Source organism: Ascaphus truei, chromosome 18 (assembly GCF_040206685.1).
Source record: "Ascaphus truei isolate aAscTru1 chromosome 18, aAscTru1.hap1, whole genome shotgun sequence".
In the NCBI taxonomy this organism is placed as follows: domain Eukaryota; kingdom Metazoa; phylum Chordata; class Amphibia; order Anura; family Ascaphidae; genus Ascaphus; species Ascaphus truei.
The window spans coordinates 21,739,373-21,764,887 of NC_134500.1; the positions used below are offsets into that span (position 1 = coordinate 21,739,373).

At 42.6% G+C, this 25,515-nt stretch overlaps 1 protein-coding gene across 3 annotated transcripts in view; it reads right to left on the bottom strand.

Annotated features, from left to right (window-relative positions):
- Nucleotides 1-1,640: 1,640 nt before the first annotated feature.
- Nucleotides 1,641-25,515, bottom strand: part of MAPDA (N6-Methyl-AMP deaminase) — a 29,189-nt gene continuing 5,314 nt past the window's right edge. For 2 of the 3 annotated variants that reach the window (XM_075575834.1, XM_075575835.1), the window contains exons 2-10: nucleotides 23,347-23,477; nucleotides 22,038-22,098; nucleotides 19,417-19,501; nucleotides 13,605-13,686; nucleotides 12,953-13,079; nucleotides 9,279-9,359; nucleotides 7,861-7,999; nucleotides 6,047-6,147; nucleotides 1,641-5,548 (exon numbers count right to left, since the gene is read on the bottom strand). In XM_075575834.1, the coding sequence (XP_075431949.1) occupies nucleotides 5,348-5,548; nucleotides 6,047-6,147; nucleotides 7,861-7,999; nucleotides 9,279-9,359; nucleotides 12,953-13,079; nucleotides 13,605-13,686; nucleotides 19,417-19,501; nucleotides 22,038-22,098; nucleotides 23,347-23,477 (1,008 nt within the window). In that variant the 3' untranslated portion in view covers nucleotides 1,641-5,347. The remainder of the gene's footprint in view (nucleotides 5,549-6,046; nucleotides 6,148-7,860; nucleotides 8,000-9,278; nucleotides 9,360-12,952; nucleotides 13,080-13,604; nucleotides 13,687-19,416; nucleotides 19,502-22,037; nucleotides 22,099-23,346; nucleotides 23,478-25,515) is intronic. The other variant, XR_012788938.1, reaches the window with a different exon arrangement.

Sequence of the window (25,515 nt, forward strand, 5' to 3'; positions counted from 1 at the left end):
TTCACATTGGTTAAAGTCCAACGATAGATACCCCCGGTGTTACTTGAATGCAGAAGTAAAATCTACTAGTGTAGTGATCTTTTTTGAGCAGACGCACCACGAGAAGGATTGTGAAAATCTTGGGGCACCCCTGCTCTTCAGACGTCTCAAACCCTTCTCGCTTTTATGCATACATGCTTTAAAGTATTGTGTTTAAATGTTATGTAGATACAAGTCATATTACAGCATATGAAGAGCTAGACGGGCAATCCTCTAATTTAGTAACCCACTGCATTGTGATTTCGCAATTTGCAGAGGGCCGATGCATTATTTAATAAAGCATATGCAGATGCCAGCAACTTAGATAAGCTTGGGAGTCGACACCTGTTTTAGAGATTCAGATGTTTGAAAACAAATAGCAGAACTTTGATAATCAGCTAAAAAATGTGTTGGAGAATCATGAGTGCTGCTGTGTTTTTGCTAAAAGGTCACACACTGCGAGTGCTCATTTGCATGTCATTTCCCAGAATCCCTGGCTGCAGAGGAAGCATTGCATGCTAGGAGATAATGGGGAAAGGCAGGGCTGCACACATGTCTGGGACATGTAAATGTGCTCACAAATGGTATTTTAATTTTCTGTACACTTTACGGGGGAGAGTTTTTGTCTCGCGTGTTTATCCACCATAACTTATTTAATGTGTGGTTGATAATAGACGAGATAAGCAACATTGTGATACCATTAGGGGATTATCTCGGGGTTACGCTGATAAAAATGCACATTTATAAACAAACAGTGGTTTTTTTTACATAAATACAATGGGGCCTATGCAGAGAGCAGCGCTAATAGCAATCTCGCCATTTTCCGGCGAAAATCGAGCTGAAAGCAGCAGAAAAAGGCAAGTTTTAAAAAAAGCGCCATTTTTTTTTTTTTCTTGAAATTCGCCGCGATTTTCAACATTTTTCCTCTCCACTAAGCAGCTGGCCGGTGGAGGAGAAAAAAAATAAATCGATTTTCTTTCCCACTAGTTTCAACAGCGCTGGTTGAAACTCTCCATATGCAGAAAGGATTGTAAATGCAGTTTTATGCCCTTTCTGCATATGGAGAAAAAAACTCTCCAATAAAGGTAAATTTTATTTCCCTCTCCAATTATAATTAGCGCTGCTCTCTGCATGAGGCCCAATGTGTCTATTTAAATTATGGTTCAAGGGGACTTTTCCATACTTTCTATAGATGTATATAATATTTAGGGTATGATGAAAACCCTTTTAGTTAATCCATTAAATATGCATCACAAACAACATTTTCCTTCTACAGCAGTGCTCTTAAATATATCTCACTAGTGGGGGTAGGGGAATGGGAACCCTCGCACTGCTTGAAGTACAAGAATTCTATATTAATCTCCAGAGGGGAGGGGGGGGGGGGGGGTTGTATTAGGTACTTACAGGGATGAATTCAAATTATAACAAAAGAAGAAAGAATCCCAGACATAAAAGCACTCAGGTATCCCCACATGTAGGTGTCTGTAACTGGGTTGTGTATGAGTTAATAATTAGTAATTTTATTTCTAATACGTAAAATAATGTAATGAATTAACATAGGGATAAATTTTGAAACAAAGCGCACAAGCAAAAACGGAGCAGGAAGGACCCAGAATCAAAAATAGAATAAAAGGGCACTTTAATGTGACAAAAGACCCATCCAACGCGTTTCGAACGTCACAGCGTTCTTTTTCAAGGATAAAACATAGTGTAATAATTTTATTTCTAATACGTAAAATAATGTAATGAATTAACATATACCGATGAACACACATTTTTATATTGCAGGGGTATAGTAGCCTACTGATCCACGTTTAGATGTATAGTGAGAATCCTACTATATCTAAGATTAGTGGATACTGAAAACCTATAAATAAGGTGATCCACTATGGAGTCTGAACAGAGCACCTTGTTATTCAGCAAAGAGCTAGTAGTCCGTGCTGTGTATTACATAGGCACTCACAACATGTAGTGCTGTGTATTACATAGGCACTCACAACATGTAGTGCTGTGTATTACATAGGCACTCACAACATGTAGTGCTGTGTATTACATAGGCACTCACAACATGTAGTGCTGTGTATTACATAGGCAATCACAACATGTAGTGCTGTGTATTACATAGGCACTCACAACATGTAGTGCTATCGCAATAGAATGGGTATTGTAGCTATACCATGTAATTATCTTATAAGTCACTAGGAATATAGAATTGTACCTGTTAGCCTTGAAAAGCATGCTTAGCGCGAAACGCAGGTCGGCACGTTAGCGTAATGCAAAGAAATTAGCAGGAGCAGACCGTACAAGGGCCAGTCCAAGGTCCCCGCGTGGATCGCAAGTTAAAGAGCCCTGTTCTACAGTATATGCTTTAAAAAAAAATCAGAGTCTTTGACCAGTAATGTTCCCAGACGCTCCCAATTCCCTAGCTGGTGTGTACAGTGCAAAAATACACAACCTTGATCCTAATTTGTGCGTTTCTTGCACAAAAAAATCGATTTTGTCTGTGAGTAGTTAGAAGTCTGGACATATGGGAATGGACAGGGAGAAGCTTCCGGAATAACAATGGAGGGGAAAAAAACCTTGCCCTTAATCTGCCTCGTGTAATTGCTAACCAGCCTGCCTTCCCAATTAAAAACTTCCCCCCCGTGTCTCAGATCCATGTGTATTTAGACGATGCGCAGACTACCGTTTCATTTGTTGTATTTCAAAACCAAGTAATTGGTACCGGCTCTAGGAGGAGCATAATAAAAACGACTTTTTTACAACACCCAGAGGATCATAATTTTTTTTATTGACAAACGTATGGTCCCACTTTCTATTGATTTGTAAATAAATTATTTTAGGAGGCCTCTCTCTCTCTTTCTGCTATCAAACCATAAATATGTAACTCTTTCTAAATATTGTAAGATCATGATAGCTTTTCCTTAATGTTAAATAAATTAGGAATATTACCTCTACTTTTTAAAGACACTTTGACCACTGGATTTTATATATGGTCATGATAGGAGTTTTAACTCAGTAATAACCAGCAGCAAAGTGCTACACCAAAGTAGGAGTCTGGATGGGATTAGAAGAGCTCAGTAGCTTCACCCTCTATAATTGGTTGGTGTGTCATAATAAGGATTTACTTTCAGGGACAGAAGAGAGGTGGGGAGGGGGGTGGGTTGTTTAAGCTGCAGTCCCTCCTAGGACCAAAATGAACCAGTGACGTTTCATAAATAAATGTAAATGACTGGCTTTTCCTAAAAATCCGATACATTAAACAGCTTTAATAATGTATTAAAGTTAAGTTTGTAATAATAGTAACCTGAGAGATGGGAGAGGGGTTGATTTCCCCTGGCTCCCCCTTAGGCTAAGGCCCCGGTCACGGCGCTCTAATGCGCGCCCGCGCTTTTGGCTGCGCGTTCCGGCGATTCCCCGGTCTGCAGCTCACTGCAGGAGCAGAGACCAGGGGGGGCGTGGTGGAGGAGTGATGGGGGCGCGGCCATGACGTCACCCGGCAGGTTCGCCCTCATTGGCTGAACCGCCGGGGGGCGTGCCTAGCCGCTCGACGCGAGTTCCTGCTCTCAATTCTATTGAGAGCAGGAGTAGCTCTCGTGCGAGCGCTGCGGCCCCCCCTCGCAGCGGGCCCGGCGCCATTGCGGGGAGGGCTCTCGTGAGCGCAGCGTCCGCCACAGCGGACGCTGTAGCAGGCAGCGGGGCAAGGCCTTAGGCTTTGATTATACCAGTTGCCGCTGGGCAGCAGCGCGATCTGGTGACGTCACCCTTATGCTGCCGCCGAGCGGCATCTTGAACAGGCAGAAGAGACAGGAGAGGAGAGAAGCAGGGGAGACAGGGAGGCGTGGTCGGTTCACCCTCAGTGGCTGAACCGCTCACGTGACACGGCCGTTCCCTCCCAAGAACAAATTCCTCTGGTCTCCTCTCCAGTCTGCCGCCCCTCAGTTCCAGGCGGTGTGCACGTCGCTCGAGGTACGTCTACCTCGATCGGATCAATGTATTTTGTTTTTGCGCCACATCGTGCCAGGCGACGCCGCCGCCGGCGGTTTTTAGTACAATCATGGCCTTATCTTTCTCGGCCTTCTAATGGAGACAAGGTGAGCCAGAAGTTTATTAAACACAAGTACAACGCTTTCAGAAGGCCCAGATGAAAACGTGATTCTTCTCAATTTCCAAAGAAACTAAAACAGCCCAATGTTTTATTTACGTATGATTACATTTGTTTAAAGACAATTACATTAAGATTTTTAAAGTGTTTTTTTTGGGGGGGGGCAAACTAACACACCAGAGGTGTCTGACCAAGAAGTGACCATGTTTGGAGCTAACATTGCACCTGCCATGTAAGTCGTTGTCTATGGAGAAGGTGATGGCGAATCAGCATTCCTTTACAGAGTATCTCATATTTTAAGGGAAGCCTCAATAATTTGACTAGGGTGAAGCATACCTTTCCGATTTTAAGCAAGTACTGAACTACCCATGTCTCCTGTATATGACCTGCTCTCACATGGGCCGAGATCCACAAAAGGGTGCTAAGCTCCAGCATGCGTTTCCTCCAGTTCATATGAATGGGAGCACTTTTGTGTATCTGGGCCATTAAGTGGAATTCAGGCCGTGTGATACCACATTGCAGAATAGCGTGTGCTTGCCAGATATGAACTCTGGAAGTCACAAAATGACATGCTCTAGCACTTTACTGTGGATTTACTGCCTGTCTGCTCATTCTCCCTGGATACATAGCATTGTGTATGGATACTTCTTGTGAATATATTTCATTGGTAGCTATTTATATAGACTTTACATACAGATACTGTATATGGCAACTGCTCTTTCTTTCCCCCCTTTGTCTTTTTACTTTCCAATTTTTGTAATTAATATACTTTTGCTCTGTTATTCCCTTTTTAAATGGAACGCTTGGGTAAATACCCATATATTTTCTCTCCCTGGCTTTTGTTTCGTGTTTATTTTTTATTTTGATCATATTATACTAATCTCTAAAGATTATTTTTTTTTATTTTTTAGAATTGCTACTTTTAAAAGTAACACCTGGTTCTCCCACAGTCAGGCATTATTTACTTTCAGAAAAAGGCCATCTTTTCTGTACGCTGTATTTTTCTATAGGTACTGCAACACCAATTAGCTCTTTCAAGGAATAGCTCTATTATTTACCACATTAGAAATTCTTTAACATAAATGTACATTTTGTGTCAGTTTGGAAATATTCAGGAAAATAGTTTTTATTCTGATTATATGCAAGCGATTTTAGCAGATGGGATGAGCGTCACCCTTCTTCATCCTTTAAAAGTCAAGATGTAGCATCACTTAGGTTTGGTTCTTACACTGTATTTCTGAAAACTTCTGGCTTTAGCATCTTCCACTTGTCCCTCAAGTTTGATTTGACATCTGCTGAAGCAAAGATGTAGTTGATGGACTTATAAGACAGATCCCATACTTGTTGTGCACTCAAGTTAAATGTACTAGCAGCTATCTGATACTCCTGAGACAGATCAGTTCCAAAAACGCCTTTATCATCAGTCTGCAAAGAAGCACAAACTCTATTAAGAAACATTCTTAACATTGCATCTACAATCATTCTAAACTGTTTAAGCATTTGATAGATACACAGAAACTTCATTCAGCCCCAGTAAACATGAGATGCTGCAACTTGACAATCCATCTTCTAAGGGCTCGCTCAGACGGGGCGCTACGTCTGCTTGCTAGCGTTCGCGCCCCCGCCGCGCGCTCCTGCAGCCCAGCGATCTCTGCTCAAACTGCAGGAGTCAGGAGTCAGGTGGCCTTTATTGGCTGAACCATCTCGCGTCACGCGACTGTAGTCGTTACCGTCACGCACGTCATGGAAATCCCAAAGGCCACGGATCGCTCAAGCTACAGGCGCGCACGACGCCATATGCTTCGGCACGCGCCTACTATATCCGACGCCTAAATTGTTGCACACATTACACTAAAAAAGCTGCTGCCATTGTTGCCTGGGTTCCCCCTTTTTATTCACAGCCGTAGAAAGTAAGATGCTTACACATAGCACAGAAGGATGACCCAAGTTGTACCAAAATCCAAAATGATGCTGGTCATAAGAGGGGACGGTCTGTCCTTTGATGTTTGAGGTCAAGCAGAGCTCTAAACGGTAACGGGGAGGAAACATTTCAAGTTATTACAACACTTTTCTCCATTAACCACCTGTCTTGTTTATAACATGTACAGCTCAAACCCCTTATAACGCTGTGCTTGGGGTCCAAAGAATCACATCGCGTTATAAGCGGATCGCGTTAGAAATAATGTACAATTGTACACATGGTACAATAAAGTATTTAAGATACCAATAATCGTGTTGTAAAGTATTCATCAATATGAAAATTGGGAGCCATGTTTGCATCGCGTTATAAGCGGATTCGCGTTGTAACGGGGTTGACCTGTATTTGTAAAAGAAAGCCTTCAAACCTTAATTGCCAGAAGCCCAAGTCACCTGCTACAGAAGGGGTTAAAAATGAGCCACAGTAAAACGAAAACAAAGGACCAATGAAGACACACTGTAATCTGCCAAGAATAACGGACCTTAAACCTCTTCATTGCCAGAGTGGTTAAAAAAAACCCCACCTACATGAACTGAAAGTATGGCACTATTGCTGCGGCTGTTAGCAATCACATCATCAGTAGATAGAGGGATGGCTAGCCACATATGAATTAACGGCCTGCGACATCTGCAGTATGCAATGTTGAGTATCCGTGGGATGAATCTCAGCAAGGTTGACTTATATATCTGAAGATGATGAATTGAGAACAAATCTAGCGTGAGTGTGGAATGTAACACTTTGCTGAAGTAACGTCCTTTGACTGATCTTTGTTTCCCCCTTATAAAGCGCTGACACTGTACACAGTGACGTACATTCAATTTTACAGACACAATGACTCCCTGCCCGTAGAATTTACAATCTAATTTTGGTGCCCATGGCACACAGAGATAAAGTGACTTGCCCATGGTCATAAAGAGCTGACCTTGATTTTTTTAATAAAATGTAAGAAATAGATTTATATAAATGTATGTTGCAGTGGTACAATAAATTAGAGAGAAGTGTACGTTTGATAATAAATTACACCAATGGATTAATTCCCATCTGCATACAAGGATGGATTAATAAGCTTTCACACGTACACGTATAGAATCATACATACAATTAGCAGGCTAAAAACCCAGTCCCACAGTATCATATATGTATATATTTATTTGTGTCAATTGGACGGCTACTGGGAAAGTGACCTTAAAAATACAGCCGTACACAAAGAAGCCCCAATGCACAACCAATATGACAAATGATTTCATTAATTATATTTTTTCTATGTTTTTGCTTCTCATAAGTATGGGTCATTTAGTTGAATTCTTTGGCCAAAACATTTCATGCCTACAACCATGTCAAGGTAACCCCCTCAGCAGGTCCTACACTACCAATATTGTACTGTGTATTTTTGTATTTTTTCTACTGCAAAGAGAAAAGTGGAAACATATCCGCATGGGATACGCGACATGTATGCGGAGGCTACGGGTTAACATTGAGAAGCATTATATGTGCGCTATAGTGCAGTTAAAACTGGTTAAAAAATAGAAGTGCCCTAATAAACACTGTATAGTGAAAAAAAACCTGGGAAAAAATACTTAAACAACAAGCCCACCGGCTTAAAGACATAAATAAAGGATTTAAGACCTTATTCCTCATCTGCTGAAATGGAGATTCAGGTCATTTCCGGCCGAAAACAGCCTGAACGGTGACTTCAGCAGAGATGGAATAAGGCTCCCCGTGTTCCAGTCCGGTTACAGCAGAGCTGCAGTTTCTCTACCTAGAGGTATTTGATGTTGTTTCACAATTTCCACTATGTCATGTGACTCCTTGGAAGAGGTGGAAAGGAAAGTCCCATGTCCAATCCTATCAGGGGGAACTCCAAGTAGCAGTTTGGTCTCCTCTTCTTGATTGGGTATCTGGAAAAAAAAATGACAAGTACAGTATGAGTAACTGGTGCATTAAAAGAGCAATGCCTCACAAATCAAGCATCCCAACAGCCTGCGCTCATGGCTACTGTCCCACACCCACAGTCACTCCTACCACCCATTGTGACCAAGCACTGCCATCCACTGCACTTATTCCCTCACCTGCTGTCTCTGTACATTTCCCCTCAAACCACTTAGATTGTAAGCTCTTCGGGGCAGGGAATTCCTTTCCTATTGCCTGATTTTGCTGCACTTATTAGATTATTATAATTCCCTGTACTGAATACTTTGTGAAGCGCGGAGTACACTTTTGGCGCTATATAAATAAAGACATACAATACAGTACAATACAATGCAAGCCATTGATGTTTTTTTGTGTGCAAATTATTATATATTTTTTTAACAAAGGATTGAAGTAGGGGGTCTTCGGAACTGAACCCCATTAATTTCAGCTCTGGGGGACCACTGCTTCCAGAGATACTTACCTCTGAAGGGGGTGCCGGTGTGCCTCTGCTTTTTATAGCTCACACGTCACACGGGCTGATAGGGGGCCGCACCGGATTACGTCATAGCTTCCTACTGGCCCCGCAGGGCGCGGGGGATTTGAAAAGCACCCATTAGGTGATCCTTGCTAGCTGAGTAGAGCGGCTACCGGCACCTACTGCAGAGGTAAGTATCTCTGGAAGCAGGGGTCCCTGGAGCTGAAATTAGCGGGATTCAGCTCTGAAGACCCCCTGCTTCAATCAAATGTAGAGAGAGAAAAACGTTGCACGTAATATCGCCGGTTAGGATTGCCGCTTTAAAGGAACAGTCGCACATCACAACCTCATAATTCCTTTTTCCTGGAAATGGACTTTATTTTCCTGATCGCAATGCAAGATCTTTACGATCACCAGGTCAGCCATAAAACTCTGGTTTGCCATCAGTACTTGAATGGAAATTGCAGTGGGATCAGTCAGTTTTTGGAGTAGTAACTATCAATCCTTTGCAGTATTTCCTCCCAGAACTACTAATCCTCTCCACCCACTGTTCTGGTTCCGGACCAAGTTTTTCGTTTAAATGGTCCTTCGGTGCCAAAATATTTTATACACAGGGATTGGACATCACTTATTTGTAAAAACAAAATGACCATCTATACATAATAAAACCTGCATTTTAAGTATAGAATGAGGATTTGCCAGTCTTATTCTATCTTACGAGTTGTGGCTTTATGCAAAGGAATAAGGGCATTGCACAGTAGGGAAAGGGTGATCAAGAAGAAGTAAGGTACCTCTGATATATGAAGAGCTAGTTTGAGGCCGGATCGTCTGGCTTCACTGAACGTTTCCACGAAGTCTCTCCCGTGTCCCACCTTGAAGCATAAAAGTCATTTTGAAACCATTAACGCCAGTGTCCCATCTAAATGATATAACATACAGAAGAATGATCCCTGCAGTGCACTGATTTGCTCTTCTGGTAGGGAACGGTTAAAGCGCACCCCTCACACCCCCTATAACTACGATCATTCACCCAGTAGCCCAAGCACGCTGCCTAGGGGTCACACTCGACTCCTCTCTCACATTCGCCCCTCACATTCAAAACATTTCTAAAACCTGTCGCTTTTTCCTCCACAATATAACTAAGATACGCCCTTTCCTCTGTTGCTCGACTGGTAAAACGCTGACTCAGGCCCTCATTCTCTCCCGTCTTGATTAATGTAACCTCCTGCTGTCCGGCCTTCCTGCCTCCCCTACAATCTATCCTAAACGCTGCTGCCAGAATCACTCTACTCTTTCCTAAATCTGTCTCAGCATCTCCCCTCATGAAATCCCTCTCCTGGCTTCCGATCAAATCCCGCATCTCACACTCCATTCTCCTCCTCACTTTTAAAGCTTTACACTCTTCTGCCCCTCCTTACATCTCATCCCTAATTTCTCGTTATGCACCATCCAGACTCTTGCGTTCTTCTCAAGGATGTCTTCTTTCTACCCCCTTTGTATCTAAAGCCCTCTCCCGCCTTAAACCTTTTTCACTGACTGCCCCACACCTCTGGAATGCCCTTCCCCTCAGTACCCGAATAGCACCCTCTCTATCCACCATAAGACCCACCTTAAGACACACTTGCTTAAAGAAGCATATGAATAGCACTGTGGATATTCTGAACACACGATACATAAAGCTTGGCCCCCTGCAGACGCACTTACCAGAACTCCCTCCTACTGTCTCTGTACGTTCTCCCTACCTACCAATTAGACTGTAAGCTCCTCGGGGCAGGGACTCCTCTTCCTTAATGTTACATTTATGTCTAAAGCACTTATTCCCATGATCTGTTATTTATATTATCTGTTATTTATTTGATTACCACATGTATTACTACTGTGAAGCGCTATGTACATTAATGGCGCTATATAAATAAAGACATACAATACAATAACTCTGACAATGTTGGTTCTCGTTCATTTAGTTGCATCTACGTTACAATGGTGAAAAGGAAGGATGGAATGCTGAAAGAATAATAAAGAGCATGTTATTCTAATCTTGGGATTGTGAGAATAAGGGGCGACTGGGGTGCTGCCCAAAATACGTGTTCCATTTTCCTTGGCTTACAGAATGTGACGAGAGTGTTCAACACTGCTGGTAAAAAGAAAGAAAACATGTATTTTTGATGCTGCTCTTTCTTTCTCTGTGCTACGATTACAAACCGAAAATATGGCTTTTGGCTGAAATTTGGCTTCTCTCGCTCTTCTCTCCAGCAAAAGTAATACTTCAAGTAGCAATCCAGCTTCCATGTTTTTATTACAGGATGGAAGCAGGGGGGGGGGGGTCTCCAAAGCTGAGCTGTGTTCATTTCAGCTCCGGGGACCCTCTGCTTCCATAGAGATACTTACCTCCGTAGGGGTGCCAGCATCTCTGCAAGCAGGGAAATAATGCGCGTAACATAATAACGGCATTTAAATATCGCACATCACGCGGGCCAATAGGAAGCCATGACATCATCCGTTGCGGCTTCCTATTGGCCGGCGTGACCAGGACCTTTATACTCCACAGAGACACCTGCACCCCTTACGGAGTTGATTATCCCTGGAAGCAGGGGGTCTCCGGAGCTGAAATTAACATAGTTCAGCTTTGGAGACCCCCCCCCCTGTTTCCATCCTGTAATAAAAATTATTAATTAATTATTTTTTTTAAATTAAACCTGGATTTCGACTTTTAGGTTTTGTGGTAAACTTTATAAAGTTCGTCTAAGCGAACTCTAGTGGAGAAAGGTAAAATAACGCATTAAAAAAAAGGGGGATGGGTGAACCTTCGTTTTTGGGACGAATTCGCAAAAGTTAGTCCATGCGTGAAAACTCAATTTCCGCAGCGTATTCTAACGTTGGTGAAATGTTCGTCCAACCCAGGATATACTTGAAACAAGATATTAATCTGAATGCATTCTACCCGCTAAAAAAAAATTTAAAATTAAAAAAATGAAGTATTGTTCATACTCACACTCCTTTACACCAGGGGTGCGCAAACTGGGGAGCGCACGATTTTCCAGGGGGGGCACGGCAGATGCAGAGGCCACACGCCCTTCCCCAATTAAGTGCCGGGATATCGCGTGAGGCCTCTGCCACTTCCCTTACCTTGTCTTTGGCGATGCGTCGCCATGGTGTCAAATGATATTACCAACTACGTCACCAATGCAGAGCACTGAAAGCAGATGTTTCTCTGAATGAACTCCCTAATCCCTATATGCCGACAGATATTTCAGTCACAAAGGCCTACAACACATCACTAAGCAACATATGAGCCTCTCCATTAAGCAATACGTGGTATTTGTGTTCTTAGAAAATTAGGATGAACTTTCTTCTCATCGGGGCCCTTGAATGGGGAGGGGGCTTGTCAGTGAAGTGTTTACTCGACTGAAATAGAAGTATGAGGAGGCACAGATAGAGACTAGAGCCTCTCAGCAAGAGGTTCACACGTATTCAGGCTGCTAATGAAGTACAAGTGCTGCAGGAGCATCTGAGTACCCAGTGTGTCCCCACAGAGCAGTATGAGGTGGTGAAGGTCGCGCTGAGCATCACCAGAATATCACTGGAGGAGCTTAGAGGCCAGGTGACTGTATGAGAGGGAGTAGGAGAAGGTCCAGAAACTGGAGCAAGTGCTGAAGAAGCAGAGAGGCTGCTCCATACCCAACAGTAAGTACGCCCAGGAGAAAGAAGCGTGGAGCAGGCAAGCAGCTCCGGCACTAGGGAAGAAATCTACTGAGCTCCAAAATATAATGAAGGATGCATTGATGCAAGCTCAAATCAAGCACAAGGAAGAGGTGGAGGTTCTGCTAGGAGAACTGCAGGAGGTGCTCAAGAAACAGAATTATCTCGCTAGTGAACTAATCTTGCAGGAAAGAGAGAAAAGCATTTTGACACAAAGAAAGAAGTATGAATACTTGAAGGAATGTGTGATTCTACTACAGTCAAATGTTAGGAAGAATCAGCAACTAAGATGTTAAGAAAGCTGCTAGTGTGATCCAGTTCGGACTTCTTAACAAAGCAAGCTGTGCGTTCCTATAAGCACATCTGCAATGCTGTTGCAGTACTACAATCTGCTTTCCCCAAAACACAGAATAGAAGAACCAAGTTACGATGGAGTAGTTCAATAAAAATCCAGTCGTACTACCGTGCCCACGTGGTTCAAAGTAGATTATCCAGCGGTGCCACGTCTGAGTAAATTAATGAAACAGAGGCCCAAGTCTACAAGTCTGTCGGTGGCAAAAGAGACGTGCCATGTGGTACAGCTAGAGTTGATGAGAACTCCGCCACACCTAACCTACTAGAGCTAAATGACGCTGAGCCAGACACAGATGGTCGAACGAGTGACATGGACGAGGAGTTTGCAAGTCCCTCTGGCACTCAAGGAGTTGAGTAGAAGCATGTAAATTATGATTTCATTTAGACTGGTCAAAGATTAAACAAAACTCACCGTCGGGTCACCACTGAAATCCAGACCTAAAACCAACCCATCTGTGGAACAGAAAAACTCTTCTGCAAGTTTAACAGTTTCCTTTGCAACGGTGGAGCCACCTCTTCTATCAACTGCCAGTAAGAACCTGAAAGAGAGAAGGATTAAAAGGAAAATAAGTGAGAAATACACCGTACATGCGGATGTCAGGTACTCTGTACTGCTGTCAGATTTAAGGATATTTGTATGCCCTGACAATTTGTAACGCCAATATATCTAAGAATGAAAAATTACCGGCTGCAAAAATAGAAGTACCAAGGAAGATTCAACAATTATCATTGAGAACCCTGGACTGTGAACTGATGTTTAAAATATGTGTTGAATGAGTTATATATATGACATAAATGACATTTCCCAGAATCCCTTGCTGCAGTGGGAGCACTGTATGGTAGGTGATAATGGTTGAAAGGCAGGATTGCAGACCTGATTAAGACTTGTGAATGTGCTCACAAGTGATATTCCTTATTGTATGTATGTATATATATATATATTTCCAATAAATGTACAATTTTACACTATGGGGCATGAGCTCTCTCTTTTCTTTTTCTCTCTCTCTCTATATATATATTTATTTTTTCGCTACTGCGGAAGAAAAGAGGTTAATATGTTATACCGAACATCTATGTCCAGTTCCTCTTCGTTGCACTGTCTGATACCTTCAAGCACAGTCTCCACGTACGTTCTTTTAGTCATACCTACAGTACAAAGGAAAACACCTGTAATAACTAGCAGGAGTGCATGGGAATGTATGCAGACATTTATTTATTTATTTATCAAATGTTTTACCCGGAAGTAATACATTGAGAGTTACCTCTCGTTTTCAAGTATGTCCTGGACATAGTTAATGACAAATAATACATGGTTACAAATACAGTTACATCACAGCTAGAGGAGATGTATATTATAGGCTTATGTAACAGTTAAAGACCAGATTAAAATGTGAGACAGCCTTAGTTTTGAAAGAACTTAAACTGGTGGTGGATGTGAGAGTCTCTGGCATAGCAAATGTTACAGGAGGCTGGGTTATATGTGGAAGTGCCCGCCCTGACCCTAAGGGAGGGAAGTCAAGAAGATGATTAGGGTAAGACCACACGGGTGTAGATCAGGAAAGAAAGAAGTCCTGCCTGCCCTCCATTAGTATCTGGCAAGGCCGAACTTTGACCTGCTGAGGTCCTAAACTAGGTCACATTTCAGAGGCCCCAAAAATTAGAAACAGATTTATTAATCTGACTCAAGGGACCATAGAACATATAAACATGAAACTGGAATGACTGAATGCATTATACTAGCATTGTTATATACAGAGATGGCGGTGTAATGCTAAAACGAACAGTGTTTGCCCATCACATTCATGTTAATATTAAAACATTTTCTTTAGGGATTTGGGAGAGCAAAGTCATTGATGTCTTCAAATGATAAGCTACGAAAGTTTGTCACTTCCCATGCACATGATGCTCATAGTCATATTTTAATGAAAATGTCCATATTTAGAGAGAACCTTCTTTTTCCCCATATCTTCTTTGTTTATCATCCGATATTAAACTTGAAATGCATTAATTGCGTTCTAATTTTTGAGGCCCCTCATATTGTGAGGCCCCAAGCTGTAGCTTAGTTAGCTTATGCGTAAGTGCGTCACTGGTAACCGGTATTCTATTTAATACAGAATCAGGTCACGGTATAAGAGACCAGTATTTCAGAATCTGCAAGTACCTCTAGGCTAAATCACTTAGTTCTGCGTTGCAAGGAACAGTTACCTTGGAGTATTGATACTGAGATAGCGAGTTCTAAGCCTCCCTTCTGCAGAAACCTGCTGCCTAATTGCATCTTTTGTTTAGAAGCTTTTCATTTGACATACTGTATGCCTTGACCCCTCATTAAGCTGCTTTTGGGCACAAGGGTTCTGGGTAATATAACCCCCCCACCTCCCCACATATTCAAGATTGAAGCAACTCTATAAATTTGGAATATGTAATAACATTTGTAGACAGATTTCACCTGGCAACATTTCATGAAACAGCATTTCTCTGGGGTTATTCCTTATACACAGATAATTTGGCACTCCCCCCTTTCTGTTTTCTTACAGGACGGGGAATGGCTGGAGCTAAACCACCCTATTTTCAGCTCCCCTGACCACCCAGTTCCCAACATGCTTACCAGGTACAGGTGTCCCTTTCTGCTTTCACACTAGGATTTAAATGGGCCTCCAGTAGGAAGCCACGACAAGTGATGTTGCAGCTTCCTATTGGCCCACGTGAAGCAGATTTAAAATGGACATTTTGTTTCCCCCTGGTGGGGACTGAAACACCAGTACCTTCACCACAGGGGTGTAGGTATGGCCCGGGCAAAGCCCGGGGGCCCGCACTCTTGGGGGCCCACTCTCTTCCCCCCGCCAACCCTTATCGGCGGCCCATGGCGACAGGCCCCAGCGTTAAACAGAAGCCTGCAGAGGAAGGTGTTACAGAGCTGACACCGGAAGTAAAAAAAGACATCCGGGTCAGACCACTAGAGTGCGCTCCTCCCCTGCTTTCCTGCTCTGCCATGTCTAACAGCTGTGAGTTCCTCTGATGCTTATCCTGTTTAAGGCTGGACCAACTACAGATAGGCATGGGGGAGGAGGGGAGAGAGAGGTGATGATGATGGTGGGGGAGATAGGGGCTGATGATGGTGGGGCCCGTGGGGAGATGAGGTGATGATGATGATGTGGGGGAGATATGATGATGATGGTAGGGGAGATGAGGTGATGATGGAGGAGATTAGGTGATGATGATGGTGGGGGAGATGAGGTGATGATGATGTGGGGGATTAGGTGATGATGATGGTGGAGGAGATGAGGTGATGATGATGATGGTGGGGGAGATGAGGTGATGATGATTGTGGGGGAGATGAGGTGATGATGATTGTGGGTGAGATGAGGTGATGATGATGGTGGGGGAGATGAGGTGATGATGATGGTGGGGGAGATGAGGTGATGATGATGGTGGAGGAGATGAGGTGATTATGATGATGGTGGGGGAGATGAGGTGATGATGATGGTGGGGGAGATGAGGTGATGATGGTGGAGGAGATGAGGTGATTATGATGATGGTGGGGGAGATGAGGTGATGATCATAATGATGATGGTGGGGGAGATGAGGTGATGATGATGATGAGATGAGGTGATGATGATAATGATGATGGTGGGGGAGATGAGGATTAGGATGATGGTGGGGGAGATGAGGTGATGATGATGATGGTGGTGGTGGTGGGGGAGATGATGATAATGATGATGGTGGGGGAGATGAGGATTAGGATGATGGTGGGGGAGATGAGGTGATGTTGATGATGGTGGTGGTGGTGGGGGAGATGAGGATGATGATGATGGTGGAGGAGATGAGGTGATGATGATGATGATGATGATGATGATGATGATGATGATGATGATGATGGTGGGGGAGATAAAGTGATGATGGAGGAGATGAGGTGATGATGATGGTGGGGGAGATGAGGTGATGATGATGTGGGGGAGATATGATGATGTTGGGGGAGATTAGGTGATGATGATGGTGGAGGAGCTGAGGTGATGATGATGGTGGGGGAGATGAGGTGATGATGATGATGGTGGGGGAGATGAGGTGATGATGATGATGGTGGGGGAGATGAGGTGATGATGATGGTGGGGGAGATGAGGTGATGATGATGGTGGAGGAGATGAGGTGATGATGATGATGGTGGGGGAGATGAGGTGATTATGATGATGGTGGGGGAGATGAGGTGATGATGGTGGAGGAGATGAGGTGATTATGATGATGGTGGGGGAGATGAGGTGATGATGGTGGAGGAGATGAGGTGATTATGATGATGGTGGGGGAGTTGAGGTGATGATCATGATGATGATGGTGGGGGAGATGAGGTGATGATGATGGTGGGGGAGATGAGGTGATGATGATGGTGGGGGAGATGAGGTGATGATGATGGTGGAGGAGATGATGTGATTATGATGATGGTGGGGGAGATGAGGTGATGATGATGATGGTGGTGGGGAGATGAGGTGATGATGATGATGGTGGTGGGGAGATGAGGTGATGATGATGATAATGAGGGTGATGATGGTGGGGGAGATGAGGTGATGATGGAGGAGATGAGGTGATGATGATGTGGGGGAGATTAGCTGATGAGGATGGTGGAGGAGATGAGGTGATGATGATGGTGGGGGAGATGAGGTGATGATGATGGTGGGGGAGATGAGGTGATGATGATGGTGGGGGAGATGAGGTGATGATGATGGTGGGGGAGATGAGGTGATGAAGATGGTGGGGGAGATGAGGTGATGATGATGGTGGGGGAGATGAGGTGATGATGATGGTGGTGGAGGAGATGAGGTGATTATGATGATGGTGGGGGAGATGAGGTGATGATGATGGTGGGGGAGAGATGATGAGAGGATCAGGGAGAGAATGGGGGAGGGAGAAAAAAATTGCAGTCAGTATTAATATAAATGGGGCCCCGAATTTTATTTTGCCTGGGGGCCCGCACATGTCTAGCCACGCCACTGCTTCACCGGTAAGTATCTCGGGAACTACTGGGCTAAAAATAGCTGGGTTCAGCTCTGTGGGGTTCAGACTCCCACCCTGCAGAAAATAAAATGGGGGGGGGGGAGGCAAGGAGAGGTCAACCCTTACGCCTCCCCACCCACGGGAAAATTGCTGTTTTAAGATCAATATTGACTCCACTTATTTTTTTCAAGGGCTTCATATTTAGTTAGGGGTGCGGGAGGGAAGCAAGCAAATAAATGGAGATATGTAACCCTTTCAGTGCCAGCGATTGTGCTTCTGGTTCTCATGGCACACAAAGGGTTAAAACAGCACAATGTGAAATCTTATATATTTTAAAATAAAGCAGTTCTGTAGTATTAGATAATAGTGACTGTTTTATTTATTTATTATTTATTATTTCTTAATTGGTTTTAAAGCATCCTTTTTGATTTCTATAGCAGGCTTTAGCCCACCCCCCAAGCACAGCAAGATTTTTGTAACACTTTCCTGTTTGTGATCATTTGTTGCCAATGTTCCCAACAGTTTGAGCTGCAGACTGTAACAATAGATAATGTTACCTTAGTAATTTAAGGATACATTGTAGCTGCTGAGCTACAATGACTGAAGGATTGATTGAAACTGAAAAGCAGCCATTATGTTAGACACACAATCAGTATTTTTGCAGATTTATAACAGGAACACCAAACGATTGCCAGCTTAGGTAAGAATGTAGAATTATACATTGTCACGTGTGTTACATATAAAATAAGAAAAACAAATAGGGGGAAAGTAGTGTTGCTGCTTTAATATATAACTGTACCTATTCTACTCATGTCCCTCCCCCCCACCCCCTGCATGGGAGAGCAGGGGACAGTCCCTCTGCCTCAGAACCCTTCATCTAATTACAGCCGAAGGCAACTGATGACGTTAATTACTGCATGTAAAACCAAAAGTAGATATTGTAACTATTTATTCTAGGGAGATTGCATCACCACTCCTATGACGTGTACCTAGGTATATATACAAATGAATATTCAACATAAGTTTGATTGTAAAGCAGCAGTCCAAGCTGCCATTTAAAAAAAAAAAAAAAAAAAAAATCCCTTTCATATGTACCTCAATACAATTCTCACAATAAGTAATTAGCTAAGTTGCCGATCGATCGGCGAAGATTCTGCTCCAGGGTTCATTAAATGGCTGTCGGTGCAGCAGAAGAGGACCAAAGATGCAAAGTTCTGTGGGGGAAGATCATGTGACCAGGTAGTCACTAGATACAATTGGTGCACTGCTAGAGAGAGGGCAGGGCTCAAAAAAAGGGTGTGCCAGAGCCTGTTTCAGAAGAGGAAGGGGGGGGGGTGTGACTTTGTAAATGGTTGCTATAGAAACAAAAAATGCTTGTTGCATTATAATACATAAAAAAATATAATTTAGAGTTGTTAACAAAATGCTACAAGTATTTTCTCTTAGTACAGAACTGATTTATTTTAAAAAAAAAAACCATTTAAAAACACACACACGTTGGATATTGCTTGGTCTGCAGCTTTAAAATGCAGCCAGAGCAGGTTTTTACTTGCTTGGAAGACTCTCCTAACCCATGCTGACGGAGGAACTGAAATGTACCTATTTTTAGGTGCAGTAGGCTGCAGGGTTCTTGCTGCATCTGTACCTATGTGCAGTGATACTTGTAGGATACTAATGTTATCCAAACTATAACTGTAGAAAGCCATCCAGTGAAAAAGTGTAATCATCTTTCAACATGTTATTAATATAGTGTCAACATTGTACAGTACGCGGCGCATTACAAAATGACAATACCCAGTCAATAAAGCACAAACCATGGGGATAGGTGCAACAGATAAATGACAACATAACTGACCCAGAGAGCTTACCATCTAAGCTCATCATTAGCTGTACCTGTTTGAGTCTCTCTGGGGGTGCTTCTCAATTCTAAATATTTGACACCGTCGGCAGCAAACTCTTTAATAACATCTTTTGTTACCTGGGAAAAAGTGAGTGAGCAGACGTTAGTTAAACATATTATTAAAGGAAAGCTGAAGTAGAAAATCAATGTTACAGTTACGGCAACATTCTGATTTTTAGGCAATTAAAAAATAAAGGAAAATTAAGAAATGAGCATTTATATTTTAGCAACGTACAGTATTCATATGCACGTCACATCTCTACCTCCCACACCTTTACAGCAATGGCTTCTTGTTTAATTTGTAATTGAATTACAAAAGGAGAAGGGAACTAATGTATGTCAATATATATATATATATATATATATATATATATATATATATATATATATATATATATATATATATATGCAAATATAACTGTATGCTCATCTGCATGTCTTAGGCAGGTCTGCAACCCCGCCTTTCCCCATTATCACCCAGCATACAGCACTTCCACTGCAGCAAGGGATTCTGGGAAATGACATGCAAATGAGCACACAGTGTCACTTTTTGCCTCAATAACCATTTTTAACATGGTTCCCTATAGGCTTAAGCTTGCTGCATGGTCACAGCTTTGAGCACAGCCAGGGTTAAGGTGCATACCCAGAAAACCACCCACATACTTGCTTTCCTGTGGAGAGTTTTTGTCACTTTTTTTACTCACCATAACTTAACTCAGTATTATGTTTTTTATATATATATATATATATATATATATATACAGTATATAAACATATATACACACACACATCTCAAAGTGGGGGAATTTGGGGCTCTCACCAATCAAATAAAAGCAGAGAACTGGAATGGATGCTACATATATACCGTGGTTTGTAGAAGTATTCAACCCCTCTACATTTTTTTCACATTCTATTAGAATGTGAATATAAGTTTGGTTCCCACAGCGGTCACTCGCCCCCAGAAGAAGCAGTGGCGAAACGCGCGTTGGGGCAAGTCATGGCAACGTCCGCTCTGATCTGGATGACGGGCTATCTTTTCCCATTGTTCATGGCAACAACCATGTTCTATTTCAATAATTAAGCCTTAATAAATGCCATATACTGCAGGACATCCCTATAGATGTGTGCGCTAGAGTGGTATCGCTGTACTCCTTTAATGGGAGCATGCATTTTTTGCATATTGCGTGCATTTGTATATATCTGTCCAGGAATCTGTTTATATTTAACGGAGGTATTTATATTTTTATGCATATCTATCTATTTGTGGACCGGTCTGTCTAGATTTCTGCAGGGGTAATTTTCCCCCTGCGGGGGTCTTATTTACTCTTAGAGATGTATACCTTTTTTCTATTGTATTTCTATATGGAATAGGACTGTTGTAGCACGTTAGTTCAGTCTGTGGGTAATATGTCTCCATATACTGTGTTATTGAGAGGACGCAATTTTTATTAAGTGTTTTTTATTTTAGTGTGTGTAATAAACTTTTTGTATTTTTTGATACACCGAGTGCTTACTTTTGGAGGTTCTTTTTCTCTTTGTTGTTTCTATACATATTAAATACCTCACAGCACCAATATAGCTAATACCTAGAATATTTGTTTCTTGATGGTAGTATTTCTCTAATTTCTGGGTACTATTACCTTTAGTTTCCTGAGCGATTTCTCTCCTGGTGTGTTTGTGTGTATATATATATATATATATATATATACATATACACACACACAGCTCAACCCCGTTATAACGCGATCCACTACAACACGAATCTGCTTATAACGCGATGCAAGTGTGGCTCCCAATTTTTGTATGTATGAATACTTTACAACACGATTATTGGTATCTTAAATACTTTATTGTACAATGCATACAATTGTACATTATTTCTAACGCTATCAGCTTTTAACGCTATGTGATTCATTGGACCCCACGCACAGCGTTATAAGGGGGTTGAGCTTATATGTATATATATATATATATATATATATATATATATATATATATACATACAAACATACATACACACACACACACACACCAACATACACACACACACAAACTGTGTTCAGAAAAAACGGACCCCTTTTATTCTTCGGGAGTCTGTAGTACTAAGTGTGTTCGCTCTCCTTTTTATTCCTTGAGCTAATGTTTAATATAACATCGGATAAATCACATACAGACATACTGATACAGCCACATACATCATATATAGAGATGGGTGAAACTGTCAAAATCCCGGAATTTCCCTAGCTTTCCATTCAAAATACGTTCCACGGTGTAAAGTCCGTCAACGGATTCTTCCAGTTTCAATCCGTGCGGATTAATCCACAACCGCCATTGGATACAATCCCTACGGATTTTAAAAATCCAAATCCACGGATTCAGCAATCCGTTGTTTTTAAAAATTCAGCCAATGGATTGCGGTATACGCGGATTGGATTCTTAAAAACCCGCCAATGGATTGCGGAATCCGCCACGTAAATGGTTAGTGATAAAAAAAAATCCAGAAAAGACAAAATCGCCCTTTTTGAGACTGATTCGGGGAATTAGCCCATCTCTAAATACGTCCCTATTAACAGATTGCCAATTTAAAAAAAAAAAAATATTGTGACAAACTTACCATTAATATATCTTCAGCTGTATCAGTGATCTGATGAATTATTCGAAACATCTGAAAACACCTGCAAAGCAAAAGAACACACATTCTCTTCTTGTTCTTAAGATCTAATAGAACTATGTTGGCATATTGCTCTTGCATATTTCTTTATATATTAAAAACTTCACAGATGTCTTTCAATTTATCTGATGATGGCAAATTTGTCGAGTTTACTGTACGTGCTTTTTAATGTTTTGTAAGTAACACAATGGATTTTAATTTTGTTTCCTAGATAACCTCTATAAAGTTTTCTCATTGTTAATATTACACAGCCAAAATAACAAACTACTAAATGCAGCATGGAAATAGCAAAGATAAGTAACACCACCTATATGTTAGGTAAAATGTAGTACTGTTTTATGCTAAGTAATGTAGATGTATTGAATGTACAGTATATTGAATTATGTGTCAAACACCATACCAATTATATATATATATATATATATATATATATAAAATGTTCCTTGAACTGTTTAGCTTTATAAGATAATGGGCCATATTTACTAAGCAGTGCTACGCTGTAAATCACCTCACAGGTTATTAAAGTGAGTGGGTCAAAAGATGCTTTATGGTTTAGGGCAGGGCTGTGCAAACTAGGGGGCGCGGGCGGTTGCAGAGGCCCCACGCTCTTCCCCAAGGCATTAAAATTAAATGCTGGGGTATCGCGTGAGGGCTCTGCAACCTCAATTTACCAAGATTCAGCCGGCATCTGGACGTGTCTCTATGGCAACGTGGCGTCAAATGAAGCTACTGGGTCATGCGGCGTGACGTCACATGCACATTGCCATAGCAATGAGGTGTCAAATGACCCTGCTCGTCATTTGACGCTGTACTAAGCAAGGGGGGGGAGGCGCGAGCACCGGGGAACACAAGGCAAGGAGGCGCAGGAGCAAATGTTTGCGCACCCCTGGTTTAGGGCATAAATTCAATGTAATCCAAAGAAGCTGTTTAAATTGTTGCAGCTGAAAATCCCCATTCAAGTCAATAGGGATTATGGTCCGAGACGGGCCTTAACGACCACTTCAGACTATATAGAATTACCCCATAATCATTATGACCCAAATTGATTTTCCCAAGGTCACAAGTTAGTTCAATAGGAATAGTTTCCATCCCTAGCAACCAGTATCTGTACCACTAAGCCACTTAGAAAGCCAAGAAAATACTTGTACTGTAGCCCCTGCTTGCAAGAGTAAAATTGTTGCCCCCTTTCCATATATTCCTGACTCTGTCCAGCAAATAGATTGTTCTTCATGTGCTACGTGGCCACACTCACTCTTCTAAGGTCCTTTTCTGCCCTTTATCGATCATGGTCGTTCCATTTTGGATTTGAATATGTGGTTTTTTGGCCATCAGCTTCTTCATGGTGGAAGAACTGATGGATCCATTCAGGTGGGCGTGGAGCTCCTAAACCAAAAGACAAACCAATGCATTGATCACCAAGTTCCATACTACATTTCAAAATGATACATAGCAGTAGCCGTTTTACTGAAATAATGTTCATAGTAGAGCAAATCTCAATATTCTACAGTAGCCTTGAGCTCCTTAGGAGATAGGGCAGCATGAACGCTGGAACTGGGCTCCCCATCCCCTCCTCTTACCGTGGGGCCGTTTTCTCCTTCCCCTCCCCTTATGAAGGTAACGCAGAGTAGGAGGGAGCCGGGGACAGGCTACTAAGGTCCTGTGCAGGGGCGGGAGAGCATTCCACGCCCTGCCAAGAAAGTTCCCTCCCACCCCTCCCTTTGTTATGATGTTGTACCATTTGATGCTTGTACTTGTTGAATAATAGAGAAAGTAAAGAAAATACTCGGATTATTTCTGGGCATTTCCAGGCGTGCTGCCTGTGTCGCGGCGGCTGTTGGGGAGTAAGTGTGCTTTAACATTGCCAGAGAAGGGCTCTACGGTTCGGTAAAGCCTTGAGGTGGCTGGGAGTGGCGAGTTGGAACAGCCTATTGTGCTTTGGGTTCCTGGGCCCATTCTCGCTAAACGGCCAGGCCAGTATGGTGGCTGGCTTGGGGGGGGGGGGGGGGCGGGGGTGTTGTGAGCCATGGTTTGAGTACAATTGGCTTTTGCCCGTTGGTTGAGCACTCTGGCATTGGATGTCTGTTAATAAAAGCCAACCTTTGTACTTCCAGACCTTTGTTTGTGTTTATTATATGTATTATTATGGGGGTGATTATACATGGGGGGGGGGGGGTGGGGGGGCATGCTGCATTTCAGGCTCCAAGGACATGACCAACAACTCTCCCAAACAAAATCTGGTTTCTTTCAGGAGCTGTTACTTATATCAGATATATAGCACAAGAACATTGGAATGAGTTTGGTCATGTCTCAAAGTTCCCGTTTCAGAATATATTGAAAAACCAGTACAAACACAAAGCAGTGAACGTTTCGTAGATAGGTGCCCAGGAATCTAGGTCTCCTTATGGTCAAACCAAGAGAATTGAGCAGAAATGTTCTTTCCCATATCTAGGAGGAGTTTCCATTTTCTCTCCAACACAAGAGAAAATACTTGAAAATCTTGTGTCTAACTACTGTCAGGGAGAACAGACATCTTATCAACAAAGAACCAGAACTATGAGCGCAGAGTAACGAGCGAGCTCATACAGCATTTATACCATTAAAACAGATCTGCAAATCATCCATGCTCTGCACATCATACTAGGGCTGCCACTTCACCAGTAGGTTACAACAAACATTATTCCTCTTGCCTAATGCTACAGTGTGGTGTTTTAGAAGTACAGTATTCAGCTGATCAGCATGATGTACACACACAAATAGAAAAACGGAGATAAATCTCCTAGTCCAATGCTCTAAGAGGCATCAAAAGCATGCATCACCCTATTTTCTTATCCATAAAAAGGTGTTTGACAGGTCCAGGTATAAGGTATTGTAGAGGGAGAGGGGGATTGGCCCGGTATTAAAGGGGTTGCACCCCATATGGCCACCCCCTGACCTCACCAGGGAGGCAAGGGGTTAACTGGACTACGGTCCAGGAATGTGGTTTTACCTTGCTGCAACATCCAAATGTGTATTCCCCTATTATAATGTATTGTCACCATATCAGTGTCTGCACCACACACACACTGGGATCCGTTCGGGAGGAGAAGGGTTAATAGTTAGGAAGTGATTATAGCCCTTTGTTCCATGTTCCTGCCTTTTCAGGCTCCATTTTGTAGTTTCCCATAGGTCGCCATTGCAGCTCCATTGAAACCTATGGCGAATCCGGCGGTTTGGGCCCGTTTCCATCGAAGACCAGCAGGTGGCGCCCGAGAGGAGGAGCGGCGGTTCCCCATTGTAAGTCAATGGAGCCATTCATTTCAATGGGGATTCCTCGACGCCGACCTCCAGGAACGGGTTGGCAACCATCCAAACCGCAAACCGCAGAAGCGGATACAATGTCTGAAAAAGAGCTTTTATCACACTAGTTCAAGGTCAAGCACAA